This window comes from Pseudorca crassidens, chromosome 7 (genome assembly GCF_039906515.1).
Source record: "Pseudorca crassidens isolate mPseCra1 chromosome 7, mPseCra1.hap1, whole genome shotgun sequence".
NCBI classification, from domain to species: domain Eukaryota; kingdom Metazoa; phylum Chordata; class Mammalia; order Artiodactyla; family Delphinidae; genus Pseudorca; species Pseudorca crassidens.
The window spans coordinates 87,377,621-87,396,240 of NC_090302.1; the positions used below are offsets into that span (position 1 = coordinate 87,377,621).

Genomic DNA, 18,620 nt, shown 5'->3' on the forward strand with positions numbered 1-18,620 from the left:
TTCTCTGACTGCCAAGGCTAGGACTTCTAAAACTATGTTGAATAATAGTGGTGAGAGTGGACATCCTTGTCTTCTTCCTGATCTCAGAGGAAATGCTTTCAGTTTTTCACCACTTAGAATGATGTTTGCTGTGGGTTTGTCATATATGGCCTTTATTATGTTGAGGTAGGTTCACTCTATGCCCACTTTGTGGAGAGTTTTTATCATAAATGGGGGTCGAATTTTGTCAAAAGCTTTTTCTGCATCTATTGAGATGATCATATGATTTTTCTTCTTCAATTTGTTAATATGGTGTATCACATTGATTGATTTACTTATATTGAAGAATCCTTGCATCCCTGGGATAAATCCCACTTGATCATGGTGTATGATCCTTTTAATGTATTGTTGGATTCTGTTTGCTAGTATTTTGTTGAGGACTTTTGCATCTATGTTCATCAGTGATATTTGTCTGCAATTTTCTTTTTTTGTAGTATCTTTGTCTGGTTTTGGTATCAGGGTGATGGTGGCCTCATAGAATGAGTATGGGAGTGTTCCTTCCTCTGCAATTTTTTGGAAGAGTTTGAGAAGGATGGGTATTAGCTCTTCTCTAAATGTTTGATACAATTCACCTGTGAAGCCATCTGGTCCTGGACTTTTGTTTGTTGGAAGAGTTTTCATCACATTTCAATTTCATTACTTGTGATTGGTATGTTCATATTTTCTATTTCTTCCAGGTTCAGTCTTGGAAGGTTATACCTTTCTAAGAATTTGTCCATTTCTTCCAGGGTGTCCATTTTATTGGCATAGAGTGGTTTGTAGTAGTCTCTTAGGATGCTTTGTATTTCTGCAGTGTCTGTTGTAACTTCTCCTTTTTCACTGACTTGAGTCCTCTCACTCTTTTTCTTGATGAGTCTGGCTAATGGTTTATCAATTTTGTTTATCTTCTCAAAGTACCAGCTTTTAGTTTTACTGATCTTTGCTATTGTTTTCTTCGTTTCTATTTCATTTATTTCTGCTCTGATCTTTATGATTTCTTTCCTTCTGCTAACATTGGGTTTTGTATGTTCTTCTTCCTCTAGTTCCTTTAGGTGCAAGGTTAGATTGTTTATTTGAGATTTTTCTTGTTTCTTGAGGTAGGCTTCTATAGCTATAAACTTTCCTCTTAGAACTGCTTTTGCTGCATCCCATAGGTTTTGGATCATCATGTTTTCATTGTCATTTGTCTCTAGGTATTTTTTGATTTCTTCTTTGATTTCTTCAGTGAACTCTTGGTTTTTAGTAACATATTGTTTAGCCTCCATGTGTTTGTGTTTTTTTACATTTTTTTCCCTGTAATTGATTTCTAATCTCATAGCACTGTCGTCAGAAAAGATGCTTGATGTGATTTCATTTTTCTTAAATTTACTGTGGCTTGATTTGTGACCCAAGATGTGATCTATCCTGTAGAATGTTCCATGTGCACTTGAGAAGAAAGTGTAATCTGCTGGTTTTGGATGGAATTTCCTATAAATATCAATTAAATCTGTTGGGTCTATTGTGTCATTTAAAGCTCGTGTTTTCTTATTAATTTTCTGTCTGGATGATCTGTCCATTGGTGTAAGTGAGGTGTTAAAGTCCCCCACTATTATTGTGTTACTGTCGACTTCCTCTTTTAGAGCTGTTAGCAGTTGCCTTATGTATTGAGGTGCTCCTATGTTGGGTGCATATATATTTATAATTGTTATATCTTCTTCTTGGATTGATCCCTTGATCATTAAGTAGTGTCCTTCCTTGTCTCTTGTAACATTCTTTATTTTAAAGTCTATTTTATCTGATATGAGTATTGCTACTCCAGCTTTCTTTTGATTTCCCTTCACATGGAATATCTTTTTCCATCCCCTCACTTTCAGTCTGTATGTGCCCCTAGGGCTGAAGTGGGTCTCTTGTAGACAGCATATATATGGGTCTTGTTTTTGTAACCATTCAGCAAGCCTGTGTCTTTTGGTTGGAGCATTTAATCCATTCACGTTTAAGGTAATTATCGATATGTATGCTCCTATGACCATTTTCTTAATTGTTTTGGGTTTGTTTTTGTAGGTCCTTTTCTTCTCTTGTGCTTCCCACTTAGAGAATTTCCTTTAGCATTTGTTGTAGAGCTGGTTTGGTGGTGCTGAACTCTCTTAGATTTTGCTTGTCTGTAATGCTTTTGATTTCTCCATCGAATCTGAAGGAGATCCTTGCCAGGTAGAGGAATCTTGGTTGTAGGTTCTTCTCTGTCATCACTTTAAGTATAGCATGCCACTCCCTCTGGCTTGTAGAGTTTCTGCTGAGAAATCAGCTGTTAACCTTATGGGAGTTCCCTTGTATGTTATTTGTCATTTTCCCCTTGCTGCTTTCAATAATTTTTGTCTTTAATTTTTGACACTTTGATTACTATGTGTCTCAGCATGTTTCCCCTTGAGTTTATCCTGTATTCGACTCTCTGTGCTTCCTGGACTTGGGTGGCTATTTCCTTTCCCATGTTAGGGAAGTTTTCGACTATAATCTCTTCAAATATTTTCTTGGGTCCTTTATCTCTCTCTTCTCCTTCTGGGCCCCTATAATGCGAATGTTGTTGCGTTTAATGTTGTCCCAGAGGTCTCTTAGGCTTTCTTCATTTCTTTTCATTCTTTTTTGTTTATTCTGTTCTGCAGCAGTGGATTCCACCATTCTGTCTTCCAGGTCACTTATCCTTTCTTCTGCCTCAGTTATTCTGCTATTGATTCCTTCTAGTGTAGCTTTCATTTCAGTTATTGTATTGTTCATCTCTGTTTGTTTGTTCTTTAGTTCTTCTCGGTCTTTGTTAAACATTTCTTGCATCTTCTCAATCTTTGCCTCCATTCTTTTTCCGAGGTCCCATATCATCTTCACTATGATTATTCTGAATTCTTTTCCTGGAAGGTTGCCTATCTCCCCTTCATTTAGTTGTTTTTCTGGGGTTTCATCTTGTTCCTTCATCTGGTACATAGCCCTCTGCCTTTTCATCTTGTCTATCTTTCTGTGAATGTGGTTTTTGTTTCACAGGCTGCAGGATTGTAGTTCTTCTTGCTTCTGCTGTCTGCCCTCTGGTGGATGAGGCTATCTAAGAGGCTTGTGCAAGTTCCCTGATGGGAGGGACTGGTGTTGGGTAGAGCTGACTGTTGCCCAGATAATCAAGTTCTTACTTCTTTCTGCTAGCGTTGGAGGGTCTCCTGCAGAGGCGGTGGGTGGCTGTAGCTCACCGTGGGGACAAGGACACTGGCAGCAGCAGTTTTGGGAAGTACTCCTTGGCATGAGCCCTCCCAGAGTCTCTATTACGCTTCACTTTATTGCATTTTGCAGATACTGCGTTTTTTACAAATTGAAGGTTTGTGGCAACCCTGTGTTGTCAGATGGTGATTAGCATTTTTTAGAAATATTTTTTAAAAGTGTTTTTTTGTTTTTTGTTTTTTTTGCGGTACGCGGGCCTCTCACTGTTGTGGCCTCTCCTGTTGCGAAGCACAGGCTCCGGACGCACAGGCTCAGCGGCCATGGCTCACGGGCCCAGCCGCTCCGCGACATGTGGGATCTTCCTGGACAGGGGCACAAACCCTTGTCCCCTGCATCGGCAGGCGGACTCTCAACCACTGCGCCACCAGGGAAGCCCTAAAAGTGTTTTTTAATTGAGGTAATTTTTAGACATAATGCTATTGCACACTTAAGAGACTACAGTATAGTGTAAACATAACTTTTTATTCATTGGGAAACAAAAGCTTGTGTGACTAGCAGTCTGGGACTGAACCCACAATATCTCAAAGGTATAACTGTAAATAATTTTTTGAAACCTTTCTTGAGTGACATCAGTGAAATGGCAGAGTAGGTAGTTCCAAGGGCCCACCCCTCCACAGATCACTAAAAAGTCAAGCAAAAACTGTTCAGAATCAGCTTTGTCACAACTCCAGAAAATGATGAGAAACTTACAGCAACTCAGAGAACAATGAATCAAGAAACAAGCAATGTAAAACAGTAGGAAAGCATTGCAGCAATTTTTACAGCCCTTGCCCCACCCCTTCACTCAGTGGTCTTTGAAGATTACTGCCTTCATTCTTAGTGTAGGAATCTAGTCCCTGGTTCAAGAAAGAACAGAGAAGACTTTACTCTGAAAGAATTTTGTTTGTCTGTTTTGCCCAGCCTGGGGGCTACCTGAAGGTCTGAAACAAGATGCTTGTCTTTGTTTTGCTAACTTAGAACTCTCTCTGGGCAGAAGAGTGGCTACACAGAGGGCATCTCTCAAAAACCTTGTAAGGTCAATAACAACTTGCTGCCCCCTGGGGGAAAAGATTTCAACGAAGGCACACAAACACACCAAAAGCCTAGGAGGAAAAGCTGGGGAGAGAATTTCCTCAGGAAATTAGGGCACTGGAAAGTGCCCACATATCCCAAAGACAGGAATTTAGGAAGCCACACACTTGCCTGCCCAGCGCAGGAAGCATACTCAGAAAAAACCTGAAAAGAACATAAGTTTTCACCTCTGGCTGATCCTTAGGCTCAGCACAAACAAGAAATGAAGGCTAAGACAGACTTGTAAACAGTCTGGCTAAGTACAGAAGGAGAGCTACAGCACAGACCATTCTGAAAAGTTAGAAGGGGTTTTTCCCCCCTTTCTTTTCTTTTCTGTTTTTGTTTTTTGGGTTTTTTTTTTGGGGCATTCAAGATCTCTCTCAAAATATGAGATGACTAAAGCTAAAGAAACAGACTTTAAAGAACAAACACAATAAAGAATAGAATTTACAAAAATAGTTTAGAAAAGTCACCAAACAACTACAAACCACAGCACACAACTAAAACAAACTCTGAGGAGAGAGGAGAATCTGATTTCCAGAGTTACTACTTTATAATATTCAAAATACCCAGTTTTCAACAAAATATTACAAAGCATGCAAAGAAACAAAAATATTAAATCCCATACATAGGAGTCAATTTCTCCTATGAGGAAGCAGACATTGGACTTACTAGACAAAGATGTTAAACTGTCTTAAATATGCTGAAAGAGGTAATGGAAACCATGGACAAAGAACAAAAGAAAACCAGGAGAACACTGTTTCAACAAACTGAGAATGTCAAAAAAGAAACAAAATATTATTATTATTATTTTTGTGGTACGCGGGCCTCTCACTGTTGTGGCCTCTCCCATTGCAGAGCACAGGCTCCGGACGTGCAGACTCAGCGGCCATGGCTCACGGGCCCAGCCACTCAGCGGCATGTGGGATCTTCCCAGACCAGGGCACGAACCCATGTCCCCTGCATCGGCAGGCGGACTCTCAACCACTGCACCACCAGGGAAGCCCACAAATTATTTTTAAAAATAGAAATTCTGAAACTAAAAAATACAGTAACCAAAATGAAAAAAATTCACTACAGAGTCTTAATGGCAGATTTGAACGGTCAGGAGGAAAGAAACAGCAAATTTAAAGATAGGTCAACTGAAATTATCCAGTCTGAGGAACAGAAAGAGAAAAGAATGAACTGGGCCTATGATACCAGTAGGACATCAAGTGTCTTATGGGTCCATTTGGGCTGCTAAAACTAAATACTACAGACTGGGTAACTTATAAACAACCAAAGTTTATTTCTCACAGTTCTGGCAGTTGTAAAGTCCAAGATGAAGATGCTGGCATGGTCAGGTTAGGGACTACTTCCTGGATCATACCCAGTGCCTTCTTGCTGTGTCCTCACATGGCAAAAGGGGCAAGAGAGCTCTCCAGGGCCTCTTTCATAAAGGCACTAATTCTATTCATGAGGGCTCCACCTCCATGACCTAAGCACCTCCCAAAGACCCCCACCTCCTAACACCATCATCTTCGGGGGTCAGGATCTCAACACACGATTTCTGGGGGACACCACAGCATCAAGCATACCCACACACACACAATCGGAGATCCAGAAGGCAAGAGAGACTAGGGCAGAAAGAATATTTGAAGAAATAATGGCATAAACACAAAGAGAGATATACATGGAGATATAATCAAACTATCAAAAGACAGAGACTCTTGAGAGCAGCAAGAAAGACGCAATTTATCACACATACCAGTCCTCAATAGGATTAACAGCTGATTTCTCAGGAGAAACTACGCAAATCAGTGGGATGACATGTTTAAAGTGCTGAAAGGAAAAAAAAAAATCAAACAATAATCTTATATTCAACAAAACTATCACTCAAAAATGAAGAAATTAAGCATTCCCAGACAAACAAAAGCTAAGAGAGTTCATTGCTAGACCTGCCCTACAATAAATCTAAAGGGAGTTAGTTCTTCAGGCAGAAATGAAAAGACACTAGACAATAACTCAAAGCCATACAAAGAAATAAACAACACCAGGTAACTACATAAGCCAGAAGTATTGCACTTTGGGCTTATAACTCTTCTTTTCTTTCCTATATAAAAGATAAATGCCAAATGTATTAAAAAATAATAAATCTTTGTTAATGGGAACACAATATAAGATGTAATTATGACAACAACAACAAAAAGGGAGAGGGACAGAAATATATGGGAGCAGAACTTTTGTATACTATTGGTGCTAAGGTGATATTAATTCAAAAAGAAAAAACAGAAAAGGAAACAAGAAAGAAAAGAAAATAGTTCATTACAAAAAAATCAAACCCAAAAGAAGGCGGTAATCGAAGAATTGATAAACAAAATAGGTATAACACTATAGAAAACAAATAAAATGGGAGAAGTTCTTCCTTGTAAGTAATCACTTTAAATGTAAATAGATTAAATTCTGCAAACAAAAGGCAGAGATTGGCAGAATGGATTTTTTTTTAAATGAACCAACTATATGGTATCTACAAGAAACTCACTTTAGGGCCAAAAACATAAATAGGTTTAAAAGTGAAAGGATGGGGCTTCCCTGGTGGCACAGTGGTTGAGAGTCTGCCTGCTGATGCAGGGGACACGGGTTCGTGCCCCGGTCCGGGAGGATCTCACATGCCGCGGAGCGGCTGGGACCGTGAGCCATGGCCGCTGAGCCTGCGCGTCCGGAGCCTGTGCTCCGCAACGGAAGAGGCCACAACAGTGAGAGGCCCGCGTACGGCAAAAAAAAAAAAGTGAAAGGATGGAAAAAGAGATAACAATTATAAACACATGCACACCTAACAACAGAGCTCCCAATATGTATGAAGCAAAAATTGGCAGAATTGAAAATAAAAAGACATAGTTCAAAAATAGCTGGAGACTTTCGCTTTCAATTAATGGATAGGACAACTAGACAGGTCAACAAAGATATAGAAGACTTGAACAACACTATAAACCAACTACACCTAACAGAATATGAAGAACATTCCACACAAAAACAGCAAAATATCCATTTTTTTCAAGCGCACATGGAACATTTCCCAAGATAGACCATATGTTGGGCCCAAAGCAAGAATCAATAAATTTTAAAAGACTGAAATCATCCAAAGCATCTTCTTTGACATACTTGGAATGAAACTATAAATCAATAACAGAAAAAATACTGGAAAATTCACAAATATGTGGAAATTAAACAACACTCTTAAACAGCCAATGGGTCAAAGAAGAAATCACACAGGAAATTAGAAAATACTTTGACATGAATGAAAATAAAAGCACAACATATCAAAACTTATGGGATACATTTCTAGGACTGGAAGGCTTAATATAAGATACCACTGCTACCCAAAGTGATATACAGACTTAGTGCAATCCCCATTAAAATCCCAAAGGCCTTTTTTGCAGAAATGGAAAAAGCAATCCTCTACTCATGGAATTGCAAGAGGCTCCAAGTAGACAAAACAATATTTTAAAAGAACAAAGTAGTACTCACACCTCCCTATTACAAAATTTACTGCAAAGCAATGGCAATTAAGACAGTGTAGTACTGGCATAAGGAAAGACATAGGCCAATGAAACAAAATGAGAATCAAGGCGTTAACCCTTATCCTATGGCCAATTGATTTTCAACAAGGGTGCCAAGAACATGCAATGAGGAAAGAATAGCTCTTCAACAATATCGTTCAATCTGAGAACAATATTGTTCTCAGAACAATAGTTCTGAGAAAACTGGATTTCTACATGCAAAAGAATGAAGTTGTACCTCACACAATATATAAAAAATTAACTCAAAATGCATCATACACCAAAATGTCAGAGCTGAAACTTTAAAACTCTTAAAAGAAAACAGGGATAAATATTCATGACCTTGGATTTGACAATGGATTCTTAGATGTGGCACCAAAAGCCTAAGCAACAAAAGAATAGATAAACTGGACTTAAAATTAAAAACATTTGTGTCACAGGACATTATCAAGAAAGTGAAAAGACAACCTACAGAATGGGATACAATACTTGCAAATCATATGTCTGATAAGGTTTTAGTATCCAGAATACATAAAGAACCTTTACAACACAACAACGAAAACTCAAATAAAATATGGGTAAAGGACTTGAATAGACATATCTCCAAAGTAGTTATATGTATGGGCAGCAAGCCCATGAAAAGATGCTCAACATCATTAGTCATTAGGGAAATGCAAATCAAAACTACAATTGAGGTCAATTATATCTCAGTAAAGCCTGAAGGGAAAAAGATTAAACACACACACACACACACACACACACACACACACACACACACACGGTGAGATACGACTTCACACCAACTTAGTTATACTCAAAAAAAAAAAAACAGGAAAAAAGTAGAAATAAGGTGTTTTTTTGGTCAAGAATGTGCAGAAACTAGAAACTTCATACATTGCTGGTAGAAATGTAAAGTTTTAGCCACTATGGAAAAGTTTGACGGTGTGATACAATGTCATATACATATGTACATATACATATACAATGGACTGTTATTCAGCCATAGAAACGATACATGCTACAAGGTGGATGAACCTCAAAAACAGTATACTAAGTAACAGAAGTCAGACACAAAAGGCCACACATTTTATGATTCCATGTAATAAAATGTCCAAAATAGGTAAAACCACAGACAGAAAACAGATTGGTGTTTTCCAGAGACTGCCTATAGAGGGGAAAAGGGAGTGACTACTTAATGAATACAGGACTTTCTTTTGGGGCGATGAAAATGTTTTGGAACTTGATATAGGTGGTGTTTTCACAATATTGTGAATTACTAACTATCAGTGAATTATACTTCAAAATGGTTAATTTTATGCTATGTGAATTTCTGCTCAATTTTTTGAAACACTAACGAGCTCTGAACGTACTATGGACTTTAGTTAATAATGTACCAATTTGGTTCGTTAATTGTAACAAATATATCATATTAATGCAAGACATCAGCAATAGGGGAAACTGGATATGTAGTTGATGGGAACTCCCTGTACTGTCTTAACATTTCTATGTATGTAAAACTAATCTAAAATAAGCATTTCCTTGAAGAAAAAAACTTTCTTTCCAGGTAAGTTAAATTTTTACACATATAAGTTAAATGAAAAAAAAGAAAAGAAAAACATAAAAAACACCTACATCCAAACTGAAGATGTTTTTACTGCTGTCAATATAAAAACCTAAAGCCTTCCCAAAGCTTAAAAACATCAGCCTGAAACCTTGATAATAAGCCACAGCAAAATTCCCTTCAATCAATTTTCACCTTGAAAGAAAAGCTCAATCTCAACATGGATGAGTTATCTTATAAGTCATGTCTAAAAAATTCTTAGATATTAAAACCTATTTCTGCAACAGCCAAGAGGTGGAAGCAACCTAAATGTCCCCTGACAGATGAATGGATAAAGTAAATGGGATATATACAATGAAAAATTATTCAGCCTTAAAAAAGAAGGCAATTCTGCCATATGCTACAACATGGATGAATATTAAGGGCATTATCCTAAGTAAAATAAGGCAGTCACAAAAAGACAAATACTACATGATTCCACTTATATGCGGTATCTAAAATGGTCAAACTTAGAAACAGAAAGCAGAATAGTGGTTGCCAGGGGCCATAGAGAGGGAGAAAGGGGGAGCTCGAGATGGGTACAGTTTTGGTTTCGTAAGATGAAAAAGTTCTGGAGTTCTATTACAACAATGTTCATATAGTTAATACTTTAAAATGGTTAAGATGGTAAATTTTACGTTATGTGTTTTCTGCCACAAAAGTATAAAAAGAAAAAAAATGTGAGGGTACTCCCCAGTGGTCCAGTGGTAAAGAATCCGCCTTCCAATGCAGAGCACGCAGGTTCGATCCCTGGTCAGGGAACTAAGATCCCACATGCTGGGGGGCAACTAAGCTGGAGCCACAACTATTGAGCTCGCATGCCTCTACTAGAGAGCCTGCGTGCCTCAAACTACAGAGTCCACATGACCTGGAGCCTGCACGCCACAACTAGAGAGAGAAAAACCTGCAAGCCACAACTAGAGAGAAGCCCGAGCACCTAAACGAAGAGACCACGTGCCTTAATGAAAAAAGATCCCACATACCTCAACAAAGATCCCATGTGCCACAACTAAGACCCGATGCAGCCATAATAATAATAATAATAATAATAATAATGGAAAAGAATGTGAGAAAGCACTGTGGCAGATTATAATATTGTTAAAATATTCACTGTTCCTTCCGCACTGTGGGCCCCAATGAGGCCAACTTGGCCATATAACTTTGCTTTGACCAATGAAATGTGAATAGAAATCACATGTGTGACTTCTGAGCAAAAGCTCTAAAAGCCATCACAAGGTTCTACCATCTCTCTTTCCTCTCTGCCTTGAGACTCGCATGTCCCAGGTAGGGGATGTTCCTCCTGGGTCCCAGAATGAACAGGATGAAGAGCACAGCTGCTGTTAGCCCTCACAGGATACATAACACAAGCTTTGTTTAGGTTGACATTGAGATTTTGAGGTTCATTCGGCAGCATGGTTTAGCCTAAGCTACCTGACTCAGGCACATTGTTAATAAATATTTGTTAATGGGATAAAGATCTCATCAATTCTCCACAATAATTGTATAAATTGTTGCTGGTTATGATCATATCATGAATAATTGTTTTAAATAGTTTTAAAAATGAAAAACAAACACAGCATCTATGATCCATAAAAACAGCAGATGATTTGTTCTGTTAAGAAAGAAATGGAACGTGAAATAAGGTTAATTAAAAACCTTAGTAATACAACTCCTCTGCCATGAAAGGATAATTTCCCTAATTTTTTTAAATACATTTAATGTATAGTATTGCAAAGTATAGGGTCAGTGATTCTCAACAAATCTTTGTTATTTATTTATATTTATTTTTGGCTGCGTTGGGTCTTTGTTTCTGTGCGAGGGCTTTCTCTAGTTGTGGCAAGCGGGGGCCACTCTTCATCGCGATGCGCGGGCCTCTCACTATTGCGGCCTTTCTTGTTGCGGAGCACAGGCTCCAGAAACGCAGGCTCAGTAGCTGTGGCTCACGGGCCTAGTTGCTCTGCGGCATGTGGGATCCTCCCAGACCAGGGCTCGAACCCGTGTCCCCTGCATTAGCAGGCAGACTCTCATCCACTGCGCCACCAGGGAAGTCCCCTAATTTTTTTTTTTTTTTTTTTTTTTGCTGTACGCGGGCCTCTCACTGCTGCAACCTCTCCCGCCTCGGGGCACAGGCTCTGGACGCGCAGGCCCAGCCGCCACGGCGCACGGGCCCAGCCGCTCCGCGGCACGTGGGATCCTCCCAGACCGGGGCATGAACCCGTGTCCCCCACATCGGCAGGTGGACTCTCAACCACTGCGCCACCAGGGAAGCCCCCCCTAATATTTTTTAAATACATAAAAACATATTGTTGACTCCATTACAATTTGAAATAACTGATTTAGTATCAAATACTATTTAGTATCAAAATTTTAAGATTATCCATTACTATTTTCTCTGTTTCTGGTTAAAAAAAAAATTATCAAGCATGTTTAATAGTGGGGGAAGATTTTTTTTTTTTAAGTTAACTATTTGGCTGCCTCCCAGTAACTGTAAGATCTTGTTTCATCTAGAAACAAGAAAATGCAAATCATACTTGCATTTTCCAAGTGAGAAATAAAGAGCTGAAAAATGCAACATAATACAACATCCCAGCCATATACAGGTAAGACTTCACTAAGTGCATTCTTTCAACTAAGAAAATTAAACAAGGCAAGTAATCATCTAATACCCTAAATAAATGAATAAATAGCATCTTTTAACCATATATACAAAAATGAGCAGTGTCACTTAAAGAGGACCTTTTTCATTTTAGCCTTAGCAATAAGAAAACCATGTATCTATGTACATTTTGACAATAATAGAGTTAACTCATCAGCAACTAAGTGTACCTGTAGCTTAAGAGAGAAATCTTGTCAAGACTGCTTGATGATTTGCAAAAAAAAAAAAAAAAAAAGTAAAGTTAAAAAAGAAACTCTTAGACATCCTATTGCTATTATATGGCAACTGCTGCAAAATAAGCTACTAGAAAGAAGAAAAATGAGTAAATCGCCAAAATGTTTGCATACTTCAGCAGGTTTAATTTTTAAAACAATCTCAGTACCTCCAGAAGATAGTGATTTTGAAAGTGTTTTCTAAAATATTTCATGGTAAATGTTTTGTTTTCAATGTCAATAACTTTAAAGTTATTTAATAAAATTGGAGTTATTTCTCAAGCCACTTAGAATAATGTACACATTTACCTAAGCTTTAGAAAAAGTTATGTTCAAACTTTATATTCATGTGATTACTAAAAAAACTAAAAGTCCTCAACACATTTTTATACAAAGTAAAATTCAAATAAATTATACAGCTACAACATGGAAGGAAAAGAAAAACAGTTCTCAGAGGGAGGCGTGTGTACTTTCTCACTTTCATGAGAAAATGTAAATAGATCTTATTTTCCTTTTCGAATTCAGATTTAGATCCGAATTTCCTATGGCTTGCATATCTGCTTCCTAACTCTATCCCCCACCTTGACCTATCTGGACCACTTTCTAAGTCTTAATTTGCATCTATCTATTGTACTGTTTGTATTCTCATGATGCATCTCAATCGAGATATAGGCAGTTATGAATAGTGTGTATTATTTCATAAGTCTACTTGCATCTTCTTTTTTTTTTTTTTTGGCCATGCTGCCTGGCGGAATGTTAGTTGCCTGACCAGGGATCAAACCTATGCCCCCTACAGTGGAAGCGCAGAGTCCTAACCACTGGACCACCACCAGGGAATTCCCTACTTGCATCTTCTTAATACTAAAAATAAATAAATAAACCCCTAAAGTCAATACACACATGATAAACACAGAAGCAGTATCAGGTACAGATTAAGAGTAAGGGCTCTAAAAAGTTCCAATCAGTTCTGCCACTTATATAATGTTAACTTAATCTTGGGGACTTCTCTAATTCATCCTTTTTCATCAGGTAAACAAGGTAAATTAATTAAAAGAATTCAATACAATCAACACAGAGTCTGGTGGTTTGCTCTGCAAGGCAATAAATAACAAATGGTGGCTACTATGTTCACGTTAACACGTTAACATGACGTTATGTTTAAACATGGTGGTTATCAAAAACTACTGTGTACTAATCAGCTGTTTGTAAGGCTATGTGCATTCTAGATGTTTAAAGTGATTGGTGATAGAAAGGGGAAACAGGATAGGCAGCTGGCGGGTCCTGAAGGGTAAGTGGTATCTGAGGATGTGCAGAGAAGCCAAACTACACAGGTCCCAAAGTGGAGAAGTAACCTCATGAATGCAGTCTGAGTAAAGGGCACAAAATATGGAGGCTTGGAATATCATTTGGCAGATGAAAATTAGACCTTCTCCCTTCCTTCCCAGAATTCTACAACCTGGGAAGAGACAGTGCTAATATATAACTATATCCCAATTGTGCTAAACAATCTTGTGATGAGGGGCCAAAATAAGTTGGTATTAGATGGATGTTCTCCTCACAGGCGGGGAGGCAGTGTTGGGCAGAAACAAACAAGAAAGCAAGCAAAAGCTGACACCAGGTGTGTAGGACTCAGATGTTAACACCTCCCATGGGAAAGGTGGCATCAAAAGACAGTAAATGAACACAAAAGTTGTTCTCAAACCCAAAGCTGTTATTGCCTCTAACCCACATACTGAGCGAAGGGGGTAGAAGTTGGTGCCATGTTATTGGCACCAACTATATTACAAACTTGTCTTCCCAAAAAGTGAGCAGACTCAGCCAGCATGATTCACCTATGAGTATATGGAGATAAAAGAACTATGAGTACTTTAGAGAAGCAAAACAAAGTAAAGGAGGCTGGAATTCCCAACCTTTAGTCTAGAATGTACTGATCACAAATCAAACGAGGTAACTTCCTTAAATGAAAGTATATTCCAGACGGCATAAAATATGGAGGCTTGAGGCTCCCCCTCAAGTTGCAAAAACTAAATGAATGAATTTTTGGAGCTGTATTTGGATTGCTTCATTGATAAAAGGACACGTTAAAATCAATTTGTCTACTAATTTATGAACTAATTTATGAAACAGTTATGGTATGAAAGATGGTGAGGAGGAAAAAAAGTGAAATATATAACAGCCTTTTCACTTTTAAATGTTTTTCATAACTTGTGTTATGTTTTACTTCTGAAAAGAGAAAGACAAAGTGGAAATAAAATTCAAACCTATGCATTATTAAGAATGTTTTCTAAAAGGTTTATATGAAGATAAAACTGTTTTAGCCCCCCCCAAAAAAAGTATAGATTTCACTTATCTATTATAACATTAATCTTCTTGGATAATCCAAAATTAGATTCAGTTATAATTAAGAATAAAATAACAGATGCAAAATCTTCTATAAGTAATTTGTGCATATATGTCTTTATGTTGCTCAACCATATAACCTACTACATATATATTTTTTTAAGTACTAAACATGTAAATATGTTAACACGGAAAAATATCTAGGATACCCAGCCATCTTACTAAGGGCTACCTAGAGACAGCACACAGTGATTGTTCACTCCACAAACTCAGCACTAATATAAATATTTCTACTGCTTCTTCTTTCAAATTTTTACTGAAGTGCAGCTTCAAGAGTTGAAGTGTGTCAAGGCATATAGCTGTATAAATTTATAGTTCTTTAATAACAATGCCATTAGTAACAAAATGTATCAATTTCCTAAGGCTCAACACAGTGTTTCAACATCTTTGCTACTGCGTGTAAAATGATGATAAAACCTGTTTCAATTTTTATAATATTTGCCAATATAGACGTACTTATCAACAAGGTGATTTACTTGTTTTATCTTTAGCAAACTGCTTAGCTTATATAGCCACTTAACAAATAGAATCTGAATATTAACCTTATATTAGCACCATTCATTACACAAATACTTAACTGAGCACATTTATTCAGCATTTACAGAGTATAAGGTATTAAAGTCAAATAAGTCTACCAGAGAGAAATTGTCCCGGCGCTCCTGGAGCTTACAGTCTATAGAGGTAAGTATATGTCAGCAGGGAGGCACCTCCAACACATGCTTCAGGACTAGGAGCCACAAAAACTCAACTACAGTACCAGCGTTCCCGCTACCTAGCTGTGTACCTTGCGGAGCTCCCTTCACCAATCCCTCTAAGCGTCAATTGCCTGATCCGTAAATTGTAGGTTTGAAACCTTTCCAGCTCTAATACAGTCTGAGACTCCAAGCAATTCGAGGTTGGTGACAACAGCGTCCCATTCCACTCTGAGCTCTCAGAACCTAGCAAAGTAGTACGCTGGATGCGTGAAAGACAGCGAGGGCTCAACTCCCGGTGGGGAAGATTCCCCTAAGTCCCTTCTTGTTCTTCGGCTATCTCTACAGGGCATCTTTAGCAGGGGCGGGGTATCTGCGGTGAGGCAGAAACTGCGCAACCCCTCCCCCCGCACCCAGAGGAACAGTTCAAGGACTGCGGTCCTTCCCGCCCTCTCCCGCCAGAAAAGACTCAGCGGTGGGCCGAACGACTGGCAGAGCGGGTTGACCGTCCCCCTCCGTGACAACAAGGCCACACTCCCGCCTACTACACCTGCTGGCCTGTGGCCTCCGGTCTGCTGTGCTGCCCCACCCCCCGGGCGGTGTCACGTGACTAAAACCTAGCCCCGCCCCCGGGGCAGTTTTTTGGCGCGCGGCAGTGACGTCAGCGTCCTGTCACCCGCCAACGCCACCGCCCCTGCCAGAGCGACCTCGCGTTTTAAACTCGGCCCCGCCCCGCCCGCCGTGTCTGCGGGCGCTGCCGGCTCCCGGGCCGCGCCGTTAACGGGCCGCGACTGCCCCAAGCCCCGCCCGCGCCGCTTACCTTGAGGTGGCCGCTGTCCGGGCTGCTCGCTTCCTCCTCGTCCTCACCTCCTGAGGCGGCGGCGGCCGAAGCGGTGGGCGGGGGCGCGCCCCGGCCCCGCAGCCCTGGGTGCTCTGCGGCGGCGGCGGGCAAGGCAGCTGAGGCGGCGCCCCCGGCGGCTCCGGGGCTGAGCGTCACGTTGTGCGCGTTCTCACCCCAGCGCCACGGGTACACCATGAAGTCACTGAAGCCGGGGCTGGTGGGAATAAGCGGTGGCGGCGGCTCCGGCTCCCCTCCGCCGCTGCATGTGGGCTTGATCGGGGTCGTCCTGATGACCGACACCAGCACCCGCTTCGGGGAGTCCTGGCAGAAGATGACGGGCGGCGGCTGCGGCGGGTTGTCAGCCATCGGCGCCTCCACACCCCGGATCATTGCCCGGCCCCGATCCGCAGCTCCGGCGGCCGTGGGCCGCACTCCCTGAGCCCGGGTCTGGCCCTTTGCTCCGCTCGCCCGCGCTGCTCGGAGTCGCCGGCTCTCAGTCTCGCTGGCTCATGGCAGGCGGACGTTTCCTGGAACCCTCCTGCGCGGCGGCCAGCGAAGAAGCAGAGCCGCTCGGCCTGCACCAGGCTGCCAGGGCCGGACCCCAACCCTGGGTCAAGCCCGCCCTCCACTCTTTGTGCTCCCCAACGCAGGCTGCAGCGGCGGGAAGCAGCGGGCGCCTTGCCTTGCGATGACAGGAAAGCAGGACGCGCAGCGCCGAGCCCCCGAAAATAACAACCTGCCGCCGGCGTCCCTGCTCCAGTTTTTCCCGCGTTACATTTCGCGCCTGGGCGGAACCAATCACCGCCAGTCCCCTGCCCGCTGGCCGCAGCGGCGAGTGACAGCACATGCGAGCCAATAGCTGTGCCTGGATTTCTTTCTAGCTAGAGCAGGGCGGAGCCGGACCTGCGCGCGGGTCCTTTCTGCCACGCTATTGGCCGCGGCTCTTGTATTTTTTTTCTGCCTGAAGAGCCAACAGCGTTCGAAACTCCGGGGGAGCGCGCGACGTCTGCACTCGCCCAGACACACCCTCCAGTAGCCCCGCCCCTGCCGTCCTTCCGCGCGGTTAGTCAGGGTTGGAGGCGCGCTGTGGGCGACAGGCAGGGGCGGGCGGTAAGAGAGTTGCTGATTGGAAAGTTATCAGAGAGGGGGCGGGCCAGGGGTGGTAGTTGGCCGGCGGGGTCGCTCGTCTGGCGGCCCCTCCCGCCTGTGGCTGTTGGGCTGTAGTTCCCGCGCGGCTGGGAATTTAAAGGGCTGGGGCCCGGGCTGCCCGCCCCCGTCCGTGGCTCCCGCCACCAGCTCTAGGGGGACCGAGGCCTTCTTACTGCAGTTTCTAGTAGACACCAAAAGGTGCGTCGTTTCTTAATGGTTCCCATCTGCCCAGCTGTTGGACTCGCTGTGAGTTGACCCTCTCCGCAACCCCCTACTCGCCCCAAGGCTGAGGTGGGCATCAGTCCCAGCCTTCGCCTCCCCGGGCCTCGGTTTCCCATTTGTGTAAAGTGGGGTAGTTAAGGAAGTCGTCTCTGAGGTCCCCGTGTGCTGCTCGCGGCTCGGAGGGGACACGAACACAGGCGTGTGTCCATTCTTACACCCGGGACGGATGCCCCAAAGACGCCAGAGGACTCCCCGCCCTTCCGCCGTGGTTCCTCACCCGTCCGGGGCCGGCCCTTCATCCCCCGTCTGGAAGGGCGTTGAGCTGTGGGTGCCCCGGACGGTTCGGGTCATTCCCAGCTCTGCCCGCCCCCGCCTCAAGGACCCCACCCCGCACCAGAGGGATCCTGAACGACCGGAGTCTAAGTCTAACAGTCACCCACCGAGGGCCAGTGTGGGCTCGGAAGGGGATGGGGGCAAAATGGGATGTCCAGCCTCGTATTCACTAGAATGTGAAAGAAGTGACTGTGTTTTGTTTTGTTCTTTGGTTTATTGCCAGGGCCGAGCCTGACTCATAGTAGACTTTCAATAAATATTTGTTGAATAAATGAGTGAATATTTGGTAGTTTAAGATTAGGATTGGTAATTAGAACAGACCTGCATAATAGCTGAGTATTCTCTCTCCCCAACACACACACACACACACACACACCTATGCCACAAGTGTTTAAAAACAAGTTTAACTTATATGAACAACTTCTAAGATACATTTTTAAGTGATTAAAAAAAATGGGGACTTCCCTGGTGGTCCAGTGGTTAAGACTCCTCACTCCCAATGTAGGGCCGCCTGGGTTTGATCCCTGGTCAGGGAACTAGACCCCCCGTGCCTCAACTAAGACCCGGCGCAGACAAATATTTTTTTTTTTTAATGGACTAGTATGATTTTATTCACCTTTTTAAAAAGGTGGAAAATAAACATACATTTTTGCTTTTATATATGCAAAATACTAGCA

The 18,620-nt window shown here is 41.8% G+C and overlaps 1 protein-coding gene across 2 annotated transcripts in view; it reads right to left on the reverse strand.

Moving 5' to 3' along the window:
• Positions 1-17,091, reverse strand: part of ZNF367 (zinc finger protein 367) — a 28,776-nt gene extending 11,685 nt beyond the window's left edge. Inside the window, exon 1 of one of the 2 annotated variants that reach the window (XR_010945111.1) lies at positions 16,219-17,091. Coding sequence is in view for 1 of the 2 variants with exons in the window: in XM_067744839.1 (XP_067600940.1) it covers positions 16,219-16,629 (411 nt within the window). In the remaining variant the exon portion in view is untranslated. The remainder of the gene's footprint in view (positions 1-16,218) is intronic. The other variant, XM_067744839.1, reaches the window with a different exon arrangement.
• Positions 17,092-18,620: the final 1,529 nt, after the last annotated feature.